General features: G+C 47.9%; 1 protein-coding gene across 7 annotated transcripts in view; it reads right to left on the bottom strand.

The window, feature by feature from the left end:
* TDRD12 (tudor domain containing 12) overlaps window positions 1-11,103 on the bottom strand; it is a 70,292-nt gene extending 59,189 nt beyond the window's left edge. For 4 of the 7 annotated variants that reach the window (XM_072749881.1, XM_072749883.1, XM_072749903.1 and 1 more), the window contains exons 1-2: window positions 10,861-11,006; window positions 560-718 (exon numbers count right to left, since the gene is read on the bottom strand). In XM_072749881.1, coding sequence (XP_072605982.1) covers window positions 560-718; window positions 10,861-10,884 — 183 coding nt within the window. In that variant the 5' untranslated portion in view covers window positions 10,885-11,006. Of the gene's footprint in view, window positions 1-559; window positions 719-9,707; window positions 9,778-10,860 lie in introns of those variants that run through there. The other 3 variants (XM_072749906.1, XM_072749887.1, XM_072749895.1) reach the window with 3 other exon arrangements.
* Window positions 11,104-13,756: the final 2,653 nt, after the last annotated feature.

Here is a 13,756-nt window from a genome sequence, read left to right as displayed (position 1 = left end):
ATAAGAAATGTTATTAATGATGATTTTCTTAAAAGGGGGACCGAATTCAAGTAATTTCTCATTTTTCTCATAGCTTAAAAATTATAAACCTCTTTTCAGTAGAAAAACTCAAACTCTTCTGAAAAGTGACTGATGGGCAGAGAGAATCAGACAATGGGCTCGCGAGCAAAGGTTGCAAGAAAGGAAGAAAGGGCGATGATGCGAGAAGGAAAATAAACAAGCATGAGTTGGCCAAAGTCTCAGGCAGCACAAGGGAGGTACTGGCCCTAGCCCGAAAACCCTCAAGCCCTCTTGGCTGAGGCCCCCACACCTGTGATAGCTCTAGAATAACCCTCTGGTTCCCAGCCCGGATGCTTGAACTTGGAGGACACTCCATCTCCTGCTGCCCCCCATGAATCTTGTATATTGTATAACCTCTGCTTCCCAAAACCAGCCTGAACCTCGCACAAGGCAATGCTTATAAATAATTAAAATACTATACAAGCTTTTATTGCCAGAAGAGTGTGCATTTTAAGTAGCAATGAAAGACACAGTGCTTAAAGTACATTCAGATACATACCTGCCCTTCTTCCAACATTAACGGTTTTATTTCTATATCTTGGCACATGCTATTATAGAAGTCATTCATGGCACTATTCAGTTTTTGATAATCAACTTCATGATCTAAAAAGGGACTACATCCTTTTATAATAACCCAGAAGCATCCTGGATCTTCAATCTGTAAAATTTTTAAAAGACAAAACAATGCATGGTTTAAAAGCAGAACCATAAAATAATAAACCTTAGAGACATGGATAACTGTTACTAACTTAAGTGATTTAACAAATTCTAGATGAGTACCTCTGTCCTAAATAGACCGAAGGTAAAAGATAAAATACCTCTGATATAGAACAAATCATCACACTGTACACCTTAAACTCGTAAGATTAATGCCAATTACATTTCAGTTAAGCTGGAAAAAAGGTAAAAGATGCAAAGATAAAATTCTAAAACTTGTAAAAAATTAAAAAAAATAACACATAACCAACAACATGTCAGTAAATTTTAATTATGTGCTGTGACTTAAAAAGCAGACCTCAATGCCCTCCATATCTTGTATTTTTTAAATATCCGTAACAGGTACCTGGGTGGCTCAGGGGGTTAAGCATCTGCCTTCAGCTCAGGTCATGATCCTGAGGTCCTGGGATCGAGTCCTGCTCATCAGGGAACCTGCTTCTCTCCCTCTGCCTGCCACTGCCCCTGTTTGTGCTCTTTTGCAAATTAATTAAATATTCATAACAAAATACAAAAGCAAGGTTCCATTTTTGCAATATGCTATGTCTTTTGTAAGAAAGAGAAGGAAATATGAATACACATATATTCTGTTCATATTAAAGAAAATGACGGCAGATAAACCAAAACAAACACAAGTCATTGCCAACACGAAGCCAGGAATAGAAGGGACGAGGATGAAAGACTTCTTTGAATGCACCTTGTAGATCAGTGTCATTAGAAACCAAGATTTTCATTGTTAGAAGACACAGATGTAAAATAAAAAGTTAAATTTGACTTGAAAGCATCAATAGGAATTCGTGACTTTCCAAGTGTATTTATTTCCTAACTCTGCCTACTGAAAGGGCCTAAAAGCAATGACATCCCAAGACTTGGGATCCTAGGTACCTGGTGGCAGGGATACAGGTGTTCACTTTAGTATTCTTCCTAAATATTCGAGTATTTTTTAATAATAAATAGCTGGAAAAAAAGGAATAGCGGGCCATGCTGATTCCAGGTCACAGAGTCCTTTTCCTCTGCAGGGACTCACCCACCTGCAAGGAACTATGATAAACAGAGAAAAAAATACAAAACAACTATGAAGGCACTGAAGAGAACCGCAGGGACTGGACGCTTTGCCAGGAGTATACTCCTCCCGGTAGAGGAGGAAGGGCTGTAACTCCACCAGAAAGCCACAGTGTGTGTGACTTGAGGAACCAGAGAAGGGAGTCTGGGGGCTACAAAAGCAGCTTTAAGTTTAGGGGAGAAGTTCTGAAAGAGCCGCGATGGGGAGAGCCAAGTCCCTGGCAAGCCTGCATGGCACAGGGGAGGCCCCAGCAGCCTGGGGCAAAGTAATCACCAGGAGGTGGACAGAAACACTACAGAGTGTTAGTGCTGCCCGTGAGAAGTGCCACCTCTCTCCCAGCACGTCCCGTCCCCACCCCTCTGCACCCTGGCCCCTCTAAGATGCCTGCGTGGGGAGGCTCACAGCGGCCGGGAGCTGCCCGTCCTGGCCAGCTCCTGACCGACCCTCAGCCTCCCTTCCTGTGAGCACCTCCTCACAAAGGCTTACAGGTGCCAATCCTCCCCGTCCCTTTGAGTCAGGTGTGCATCTCCCAGTACCCAGGAGTAAGTCTCAAGGACCTGCCAGCGTTGGCTGGGACCTATAACCACCAGGGAGGCAGCCACTTCCTTGGCTAGCAGAGCCCCTCCTTTCCTCTTCCTCAGTCTCCCCCCAAAATGCTCAGCCACCTCTGTCCTGCCCCAGCTCCCGCCCCTAACTGCCTGCAGCTAAGCCTTTCACTGGTGTCTGCCTTTGTTGGTCTCTGGCACCATCACTGGGAAAGAGTTTGCAGCAGGAATCCTGCCAAGTTAAGGAGGCTCAGCCAGCAGCGAGGGCTCTCCGCAGAAACCCGACGTGCCAAGCCTGAGAATTCAAGACCACGCTGCTGGGCAAAGAAGATGTGCTCTACCCCCAAGGGCAAAAGCCAAGGGGGGCTTGAAGAGTATGAACTGGGCCTCCTGGAGGGTGGTCAGAGCGAGTGACTTAGGTACAAGTCAACACTCTTGACCATACCTGCAACATCCAGAGTGGCAGTTACTAGACACATAAAGAGATGAAAATGGGATATGTGGCCAACGACCAAAGCAGCCAGTACAAGGGAACCCCAGGCTGCCCAGAAGTTGACATGAACAGGCAAGGACTTCAGAGCAACCGTTAGAAATACATTGGAACAACTTAAGGATAAGACAGTTATAGTGAGTGAGTTCATTACTTAAGAGGAGAATTAAAAAAAAAAAAAAAAAACTTTAGAAAATTCCAGAACTACAAAAGTAAAACATACAAAACAAAATTTTACTAGTGGTGTGCTCACTACTCCTATTCAACATCATACTGGAGGCCCTAGTGGGTATCACAAGATAAGGAAAAGGTCAGCAAGACTAGAAATGAAGAAAGAGAAGTGTCTCTATCCACAGTTATCTCAATGGAAAACCCTAAGGAATCTATCAAAAATATATTAGAACTAGTAAGCGGCTCTAACAAGGTTCCCGCGTACAAAGTCATATATTCAACTGCACATCTATATTTAGCAATGAAAACTGGAAATTTAAATTTAAAAAATAGTACCTTTTTCAACAGCAGTAAAAAACAGGCTTACTCAGGACTGAATCCAACAAAACATATGCAAGATTTGTGTGTGTTCACAGGTACACAAACTGATCAAATAGATCAAGGAAGACCTTTATGCCAATATACTGTGTTCATGGATTGTTGAGATGTTAATTTTCCCCACAATGATCTACAAACGCAACTCAATTCCAGCAGGAATTGAGAAATCAATGAACTCACTGTGAAATTCTCATTGGAAAGGCAAGGAACTAGAATGGCTCAAATAATTCTGAAAAAGAACAACACAGTTGGAAGACTGAACAGTGTGATACTGGAGAAAGCACAGACACATAAACCAACAGCACAGAAACAGACCCACACATACATCGTCAACTGATTCTCAATAAAGGCACAAAAGCAATTCGGTGGAGAAAGGGTAGTTTTTTTAACAAATGGTACTGGAACAATTAGTTATCCATATGCACAAAAATGAGCTTTGATCCATTCTTCGCACCAGCTACAAAAATTAACTCAAATGGGGGCTCCAGGGTGGCTCAGTCAATTAAGTGTCTGACTTTGGTTCAGGTCATGATCCTGGGTAGTGGGATGGAGCCCCGTGTCAGGCTCCCTGCTCAGCCAGGAGTCTGCTTCTCCTTCTCCTTGTGCTGCTCCCCTCTGCTCGTGCTCTCTCAAATAAATAAAATCTCTTTTTTAAATTTATTTATGATAGTCACACACACACACACACACACACACACACACACAGGCAGAGACATAGGCAGAGGGAGAAGCAGGCTCCATGCACCGGGAGCCTGACGTGGGATTCGATCCCGGGACTCCAGGATCGCGCCCCGGGCCAAAGGCAGGCGCCAAACCGCTGCGCCACCCAGGGATCCCAAATAAATAAAATCTTAAAAAAAAAATAAATAACTCAGATGGATCCTATATCTAAATGTAAAACACAAAACCATAAAATTTCTAAAAGAATACATGGGGGAAATCTTTGAGACTGTGGGTTAAGACTTTAGCTATAACACCAAAAGTGTAATTTGTAGAAGCAAAAATTGATAAATTGGACTTACTCCGAATTCAAAACTTCTGCTCAATGGAAAGCACATTGTCATGAGAAAGAAAAGTCGCAAACTGGAAGAAAATATTTGCAATCACATCCAACAAAGAGCTTCATCCACAGTAAACTCTAAATACTCAACAAGAAAATGACCCAGTTAGAGAACCAGACAGATGCAAATAGACACTTGACCTGAAAAGATGGAAGGATGGCAAACAAGTATTTGTGCCCACGATTGCGAATCCCAGAAACCACCGAGGAGCCGACACCGATGCAAACACACGAGGGTTTATTTACAAGGTCGAGCTTGGGTCCAAGTGCACCCTACGCAGTGGAGCAGGGACTTGGACCCCGAGACTAAGAGGGGTAGCAGCTTTATAGGGGCCAGTGGCCCATGGGATACGCAGAAAGTTGCACCGATTGAATTCCACCTTACCCTATAGGATCCACTTGAGCTGGCCTATTACTTTGGTCAGAATCGGCGCCCAGTTTTGGGGGGCACAAAGCAGGGTTACATTGTTATGAGCTGATTTCCGATTAGGGTGTGCCCAGCGGCTCGACTAGGGTGGGGCAGCGCCTTAAGCAATAAGCAGGTCATGTGGGGGTCATAGGGGAGGTGGCGGGTGTAGCACAAAATGGAATCAGTCCTGCTCTGCTTGTCCAGGGGTAGGGGACTTTTGTTAAATTTCCTGGGTCCCACACAAGCACCTGGAAAAATGATCAACATATCATCTGCCATTAGAAAATGCACATTCAGGGTGGCCTGGATGGCTCAGCAGTTTAGCGCCGCCTTCAGCCCAGGGTGTGATCCTGGAGTCCCGGGATCGAGTCCCACATCAGGCTCCCTGTGTGGGCCTGCTTCTCCCTCTGCCTGTGTCTCTGCCTCTCTGTGTCTCTCATTAATAAATAAAATTTTTTTTTTTTTAAAAAAGAAAGAAAACGCCATTCAAACCACAGCGAGAGACCACCATACGGTAAACTAAACATCACCAGAATGGCTGAAATCTATAAACTGACCATCTCATGTGCTGGTGAGAATGCAGAGCCACTAGAGCTTTTTTTTTAAAGATTTTTTTTCATTTGTTTTTATTGAAGTTCAATTTGCAAAGTAGAGTGTAACACCCAGTGCTCACCCCACCAAGAGCCCTCCTCAGTGCCCGTCACCCAGTTACCCCATTTTTTTTTTTAACATTTTAAGTAATTTCTACACCCAGAACGGGGCTCAAACTCACAACCTCAAGATCAAGAATGCAGGGACTGAGCCAGCCGGGCGCCCTGCAGCTGGAGCTCTCCCACACCGCGGATGGGACCCCGTAATGGTACAGTTCCTGGACACAATTTTCTCATGAACTTATTAGACAGCTAACACAGAAGCTACCGTTTATCCTTGAGGCTGACCTTACGTTCACACAAAAACCTGCATGAACAAGTTGTAGGAGCTTTATTTATAATCTCAAACATAAACTCAACTCACAAGGCCTGCGGCTGGTGACTTTACAAATTGCTGCACATTCACACAGTGGACAAGTACCCAGGGGTAAAAAGGAGGACATTATGATTCATGCAACCATTCAGGCAGGTCTCAAACGTAAATGCTCCGAGTAGCCAGATTCCAAGGCTACCTCTTTTTTTTTTTTTTAAGTTTATTTATTCACGAGAGAAACAGAGAGAGAGAAAGAAACATAGGTAGAGGAGGAAGCAGGCTCCCTGCAGGGAGCCCGATGTGGGACTCGATCCCAGGACCTCAGGATCACACCCCAAGCCAAAGGCAGACGCTCAACCATTGAGCCACCCAGGCGTCTCCCAAGGCTACCTCCTACTCCATGATTCCACCTGCACGTTTCCATTTTTTTTTAAATTTATGATAGTCATAGAGAGAGAGAGAGAGAGGCAGAGACACAGGCAGAGGGAGAAGCAGGCTCCATACACCGGGAGCCCGATGTGGGATTCAATCCTGGGTCTCCAGGATCGTGCCCTGGGCCAAGGGCAGGCGCTAAACCGCTGCGCCACCCAGGGATCCCACGTTTCCATTTTTACAACATCCTGGAAAAGGCAAAACTAATAGGGTAAAGACCAATGGTTGCACAGGACGTAGAGTGCAGCAAAGAAAGGGCCATGAAGGAACACAAGGTCACGGAGGGGTGATGGAACTGCTCTCTGCTTGGACTATGGTGGTGGTTACAGGACTGTACGCATCTTTCAAAATGTCACAGAATTCTACATGAAAAAGAATTTTACCATATGTAAATCATACCTCAATTTAAAAACTAGTTTATGAGTTTAAAAAAAAGAAGGGTCCCTGGAGGGGGGACTCACTCAGTGAAGCATCAGACTCTTGGTTTTGGCTCAGGTCATGACGTCAGGGGGGTGAGATCGAGTCCCACCACAGGCTCTGCTCTCAGAGCGGGAAGTCTGCTTGAGATGCTCTACCTCTGCCCCTCTCCCCACTCACCAGTGCACCTGCTCTCTCTAAAATAAATACAATCTTAAAAAAAAAAAAAAAAGATGTGAAGTAAACATGGCAAAATGTCAAAAGATTGGACAAGGCTAAGTGGCGGATGTCCAGGTGTTTGTGATTGTATCTTTTATACTTCTTTGTATGTCTAGAATAATTCCTAATAAAAAGCTACATTTTAAATTATTTTTAATCACAAGGAATTATTTTTTAAAGGGCTGCTTGTCCTCTGATGGGATATCGCCCATGCAGTATTTTTACTAAAAATGCCTGACCTAAACATAAACATGAAGAAACAGACAAATCCGAATTGAGTGATATTTTGCTAAGCGACTTCCCTTGTCCTTCATAAATTTCAGTGACACAAAAAAGCCAGGGAACTGACCTAAATTAAGGGAGACCAAGAAGCCATGACAACTAAACACAACATACAATTTTTTACTGGATCTTGGAGTAGAGAAAACAAACTCTAGAATATATTATTGGGACAACTGGAGAAATTTGAACATAAACCACGTGTCATGGTATCGGATCAATGTTAAATTTCTCAAGTGGGATAATTACAGAATGATGATGTTAGGTCTTTTTTCTCAGGAAATACATGTGTAAGGACCTAGGGTTCTCAACTAATTCTCAAGTGGTTCAGCAAAAAAGCAAATAATTCTCTATATATCTATTTATAAAGAAATATGCAAACCAACAAATTGTTAATAATTTGGGTAGAGAACATATGGTTCTTCTCAATATGGTTTTTGTAACTTGTTTTTATATTTGAAAATCTTCAAAATATCAAGTTGGAGAAAAATGCTTAAACAAATTTTTAAGGCATCACAGATCCTTTGAAGTTTCCAGAATTTATCTGTCTTTTTTTTCTTTAAAAAAAACCCCAGCCTGTAAAGCCTCAGCACTGTAGGCCGGGTTCAGTTTTACCAGCTGGGAACACATGCTTTCCTGGGAGGGGTGGGCTCACTAGGGTACGGTGCCACCCCAGCTCTGACACTGGCTGCTTCCAGCCAAGTCTAGAAAGCAACACTGCCCACATTGTAAACACCAGCCTTACACATTTTCCCCCCTTATGTGTCTGTTGTATTTCCATTAGAAAAATATCATCTATATCAAATTTTGGTCCACTTTCTTCTCCTTTACCCCTAACATCCAAACTCAAATACTTAAATTTCATTCAAGCAAAAGCAGAATCATTTATCTGGCAAGAGAACTAAGTATTTCACATCATTAATAGGGTTTAATTGAATTAGACGTGTTCTTTATTATTTCTCAGGAATGATTGATCTACCCTTTCTATGTTGTTTCCTACGTTATTTGTTATTTCCTTTTACTTTCACTTCCCTGAGTAATTATGTCGTGAGCGTCTCATTCCCCATATTCGGTAATATGTGCGTCCAAGTGTGATTTATAGCATCATCTAATTTTTAATTTCTGTTCAATTCCCCTTAGTGTATGGTATTTCCATAATAACTCCAGATATTTTAGTCGAACACATTTGCCAAGGTCGATTGTAAAAATTAAGATGTTAATTTTTAAAATGCCGTGACAATTCCAAACCCAACAGTAAGCCTTGGCCACTTATAGTCATGTTGACAGGAGAGGTCCTTGGACTTTCAATCTCAACGCGGCCTCCTTTGGTAGGAAAACCACTCCTGAGATGCTGTTTGTGGATTCCACGGACAGCACTGAAATCGTTCATGTGAGTCAGAGAACAGCTGTTTTACCACAGCCTGCAGCTTTCAGAATTTCACCCGTGTCACCCGTGTTTGCTTAGCTCCTGCCACCCCTCCTGGCACAAGCTGTCCACTTGAAGGGTCCACGCCTCGCTGTCCAGAAAGGTAGTTGGCTGGAACACAGCTTGACTGTTAGACCAAAGGCCCTGGGGCTTTTCCAGTCCGATCACCTTTCTTATCAGATGCCACGGCTAATCCTTTTCTCCTGCAGCCCTGCTGGGAGAACAAGCCCACGTACACCATCCCCCCCCCCACCCGTCTCACTGCACTCCCGACCGTGGCATGTTGCTGCACTGCTTTAATACATATTTTTAATCAACACCTTTTCTTCACTAGACTCACCCTAACAGCCTTGCAATGCTAGTTATGTTTTTATTTCTAAAATCTCTTACAACAAATATAAACTGTTAACTTTTAAAAATTTAAAAATAATTTCTAATGATGCGAACTACTCCCATATTGCACAGAAACTCTGCTGGGGGTGAACAGGTAAGAACTGGAGGTGTGGGCAGACCAGAGCTGACAGGGTACAGGGTAGAGAAAAGTATCCAAGACAGGGGTCGCTTCCCCAGTCTGAGGCAGGGAGAAAGCAACACCCCCTTCCCCTTGCCAAAAATTCTGTCCCAGGGGATTTTGCACGTGGTAGGATCCGTGACCCCAGAAGAGCCCTGTCTTTCCAAAGGAGAAACTGGAGATGCCTATTTAGGACTGGCGATGGAGAGGGGCCTGCTAATTGGATCTGAAACCCCTAAAAGTTTTGGAATGAATCCTCTTTGAGAATCAGATGCTTCAAATGTTCGTGATCTCTCCTCATATAAATCACCTACCTAAGCCCTAAAACAAGAGAGAGAAAGTTGATGGTTTTTCAAAATCCCATCATTTGCCACGTTCCTCTCCTCTGCCCAAAGAAGCATGATTCAAAAAAAAAAAAAAAAAATGGTTTAGATTTCCTTTTCCAAGAGACTGAAAGCCAGCCCTTTTCTCTGGTATCTAAACTCCTCCCTCCAAGTCACCTTGTGAACACAGTATGCCTCAGTCTCCCCCCATCTCACCTGAGATGCAGGTAAGTCTCCACCGTCTTACCTGAGACACGAAACTGCAGCTGCGGGCAGGTCCCACCTCCCTCCACCCGGCCGGGACCGAGCATCACCGGAGCCCCAGGGGAGCGGGCATCACCGGAGCGGGGCGGGGGGGGGGGGTACCGAGCATCACCGGAGCCCGGGGGCCGGGCATCACCGGGGCCCGAGCATCACCGGGGCCCAAGCATCACCGGAGCCCCAGGGGGGCGGGCATCACCGGAGCGGGGCGGGGGGGCGGGTACCGAGCATCACCGGAGCCCGGGGGGTACCGAGCATCACCGGAGCCCCAGGGGAGCGGGCATCACCGGAGCGGGGCGGGGGGGGGGGGTACCGAGCATCACCGGAGCCCGGGGGCCGGGCATCACCGGGGCCCGAGCATCACCGGGGCCCGAGCATCACCGGAGCCCCAGGGGGGCGGGCATCACCGGAGCGGGGCGGGGGGGCGGGTACCGAGCATCACCGGAGCCCGGGGGCCGGGCATCACCGGGGCCCGAGCATCACCGGAGCCCCAGGGGAGCGGGCATCACCGGAGCGGGGCGGGGGGGCGGGTACCGAGCATCACCGGAGCCCGGGGGCCGGGCATCACCGGGGCCCGAGCATCACCGGAGCCCGGGGGGTACCGAGCATCACCGGAGCCCCAGGGGAGCGGGCATCACCGGAGTGGGGGGGGGTACCGAGCATCACCGGAGCCCCAGGGGCCGGGCATCACCGGGGCCGGAGCATCACCGGAGCGGGGGCGCAGGAGCGGGGGCGCAGGCGCGGGGAGGGGCCCCCAGAGGCCGGGGGCGGCCGGGCCGGGCGCGCGTGGAGCGGTGGTTGCGCCGCGGCCGAGGAGCGCGCGCCGGGGAGGAGCCGTCGGGCGGCCCCCAAGTCCCGGGCCGGGGGGCGGGGGGGGCACCGGAGGAGTTTCGGGGCCCGGGGCCACGAGTGCCTTTGCAGCCCGTGTCCCAGGCCATACGCGGGCGCGCCGGGGCGGAAGGGCGCGTCGAGGATGCGCAGGCGGGGCGGGGCGCACGCGGCAGCCCACCCGCGGGCCGGGGGCCGGGGGCCGGGAGCCGGGAGCCGGGAGCCGGGAGCCGGGAGCCGGGAGGCCCGAGCCCGGGGCGGCCCCCGCGCGGGGACCGGACGGGGCGGGGCGGGGCGGGGCGCCCGCTCACCTTCAGCACCAGCACCTCGAGCATCTTCCCGCGCCCCCGCCGGGCCTCCGGGCCGCCGCTCCCTCGAAGGCCGGGTGCCGGCCGATCCCGCCGTCGGGGCCCCGCAGGCCCGCCCGTCCGCGCCCCCGGGCTCGGCCACCGCGCGCGCCTCGAGCCTTCCAGAAGGCCCCGCCAACGGCCCGGGCAACCGCCGGCCTCCCTGCGCAGGGGCGGGGCGGGGCGGGGCGCGCGCGGCGGGGGCGGGGCGGGGCCCGGGTCACGTGGCCGCCGCCCCCCCCCCCGCGGGCTCCCCCGCCCCGCCCCCCGCCCCCCGCCCCACCTGGAGGCCCCAGGGGTCCGGAAGCCGCGCGCAGGCCGCCAATGCAGAGCTGGGGACACCCCCTCCCCGCCCCCCACCTCCTGCTTCGGCCCCAGATTTCCTCCCACCTGGCCCTTAGGTGGCAGGTCCCCCCCGACTGTCACTGGCCACCCGGGTCACCAGACTGCAGCCCCCCTGGACGGGGGCTCTAACCCGCGCGTGTTGATGCTGTTGGGGCACCCAGGAGTTCTCTGAATTTGGAACACCTGGACGCCTCAGTTTTTCTCACCTAAAAAAAAAAAAAAAATGAGACCATTAGATGGGGCCACTCTATGTGAAATAAAGGGCACCCGGGAAGCACTCAGGGAGGGGTGGCTGTCATTACTATCTCAGGAATCTCTCTCTGACACTTGAACAAGCCAACAAATAAGAGAAATGAAGAGTCCTTAAAAATCAAAGGAAGCACAGCTAGAGTAAGATCATTAAAAGTCAGGCTTACGTGGTTTTATAGGTGAATTCCTCAATATCTTGATTGTGGGGAATAAAAAAAAAAGTAAGCCCATGTCCAAAGGTATTAATTTGCTAGTCAGGGGAGCCAACGAGATGGCAAAAAAAATGGCACCAGTTTTAAGAGAGTACGACGCGTGTGGGGCTAGGTTTTTGGGAAACGATGCTCACAAACGCGTCCAGCTTTACAAGTCTGTTATAGATCTCACAAGGTCAGGTGACATCATTGGCTCCAGGTCTCAGGCAGGAGAGTCGGAGAGAAGAGTGTGGACTTCCAGTCCTGAGGGAGACACAGCTGCCAAGCATGCGTACACCTGTTGCTGACCTGGGCTAACCAGGCTTCTCCCCCAGTGGAGGCACCTGGCAGGACCAACTCACCTGAAAGAGATGCGAAAGGACCAGATCTTATTTAAACAGGAGGTGCCAGGAGTTCCCAAGCCCCAGAGAGTGTGCGGAGTACAGCTATCTCCCAGGTCAGCTGGGGTCAACACGTTTTCTTTTCTTTTGACTAGAACCCATGCTACAATGTGATGTTTCCCAAAATTTTTCGCAACACAACTCAAGGAAAATGGAAGCGTCTCTACATCATGCTGGGGTGAAGAGTCAGAACTGCTGCAGCGGGAGCTCCCTGCCCTTTGAGGCTGAAGGGGATCAGTATCTGTACCTGTAACCTGTTTCCCCAACACACCCACGCACTAGCTAGTGGGGAGCCTTGTTTTGGACATCACCCCAAATTAAAAAAGTCATGGGTATGTGATGTACAGCATGGTGATGATAGTTAATAATATTGTATTATGTATTTGAAAATTGTTAAGAGTAGATCTTAAAAGGTCCCATCAACAGAAATCAATTTTTTTTTGTGGCTATGTATGGGGACAGAGGTCAGCTAGACTTATTGTAGTGATCATTTCAAGATCTATACAGATATCGAATCATTGTGTTGTACACCTAAAAGTGATGCAATATATTGATTATACCTCAATAATAAATTTTTAAAAAATACTCCACAAGGGCGTCTGGCTGGCTTAGTTGGCGAAGCATGTGATCCTTGATCTCAGGGTTGGGGGTTCCAGCCCCACATTGTGTGTACAGATGGCTTAAAAATAAAATCTTTTAGAAAATTACTTCGTGATATAAGATGAAAAGATTATTCCCAGTGCGTTTTCATAAGGACTTAACCTGCATAAGTTAAGCCCCAATATTAAAACCGGAGAAAGATAACACAAAGAGTTATATAGACTAATTTCACATGTCAACATAGGTGCTGAAATCTCAAATGAAAAGCCACCAAGTAAAACCCAGGATTAAAAAAAAAAAGCCGTGGCCAAATAGGCTATAAGGCTTATAGGGGTGCATTTAATACTGGTCAGCAACAAATATGGCTCGGTATACCCTGTTATAGTGTGACACATACATAGAAGCCTGGTTTTGTGGACAATCTTCTCTTTTTCTTTTTTTTTAAAGGTAGTTTTTTTAAAATTTTTATTTATTTATGATAGTCACACACAGAGAGAGAGAGAGAGAGAGAGAGGCAGAGACACAGGCAGAGGGAGAAGCAGGCTCCATGCACCGGGAGCCTGACGTGGGATTCGATCCCGGGTCTCCAGGATCACGCCCTGGGCCAAAGGCAGGCGCCAAACCGCTGCGCCACCCAGGGATCCCCATCTTCGCTTTTTCTTCCTGAAAATCTGTGCATTCTTTATCTTTGAAATTCAAAATATCATCCAGCTATTGGACCATTTTTGTTAATTCTCCTTTGACAGCAACAGGATCTTTTTATCTGAAAGATCAACATTTTTCTTCAGCTCCAGGAAACTTTATTCTCTTCTCTAAACAATGTTCATCTTCTCTTTGTCCTAGAATTTTCTTTTATAGATATAAATGATCCACATGTTGGATGCTCATCCTCACCTGTTTTCCTGGGGCAGTAGTAACAGAGAGACTCCAGAACAAAAATAGTTCAGAGATCCGGGTTTGTTTCAAGGCGACAGCATGTGCAAAGATCCCGAGGTGGGAAAGGACTTTGAGTAATCAAGGAACAGAAAGAAGACCCTTCTGATGGGAGTGTAGGAGAAGAGTGTATGAGGTCAG

The sequence above is a fragment of the Vulpes vulpes genome, chromosome 1 (assembly GCF_048418805.1).
Source record: "Vulpes vulpes isolate BD-2025 chromosome 1, VulVul3, whole genome shotgun sequence".
Taxonomy (NCBI): domain Eukaryota; kingdom Metazoa; phylum Chordata; class Mammalia; order Carnivora; family Canidae; genus Vulpes; species Vulpes vulpes.
This window is presented reverse-complemented; position numbering and strand designations above follow the sequence as displayed.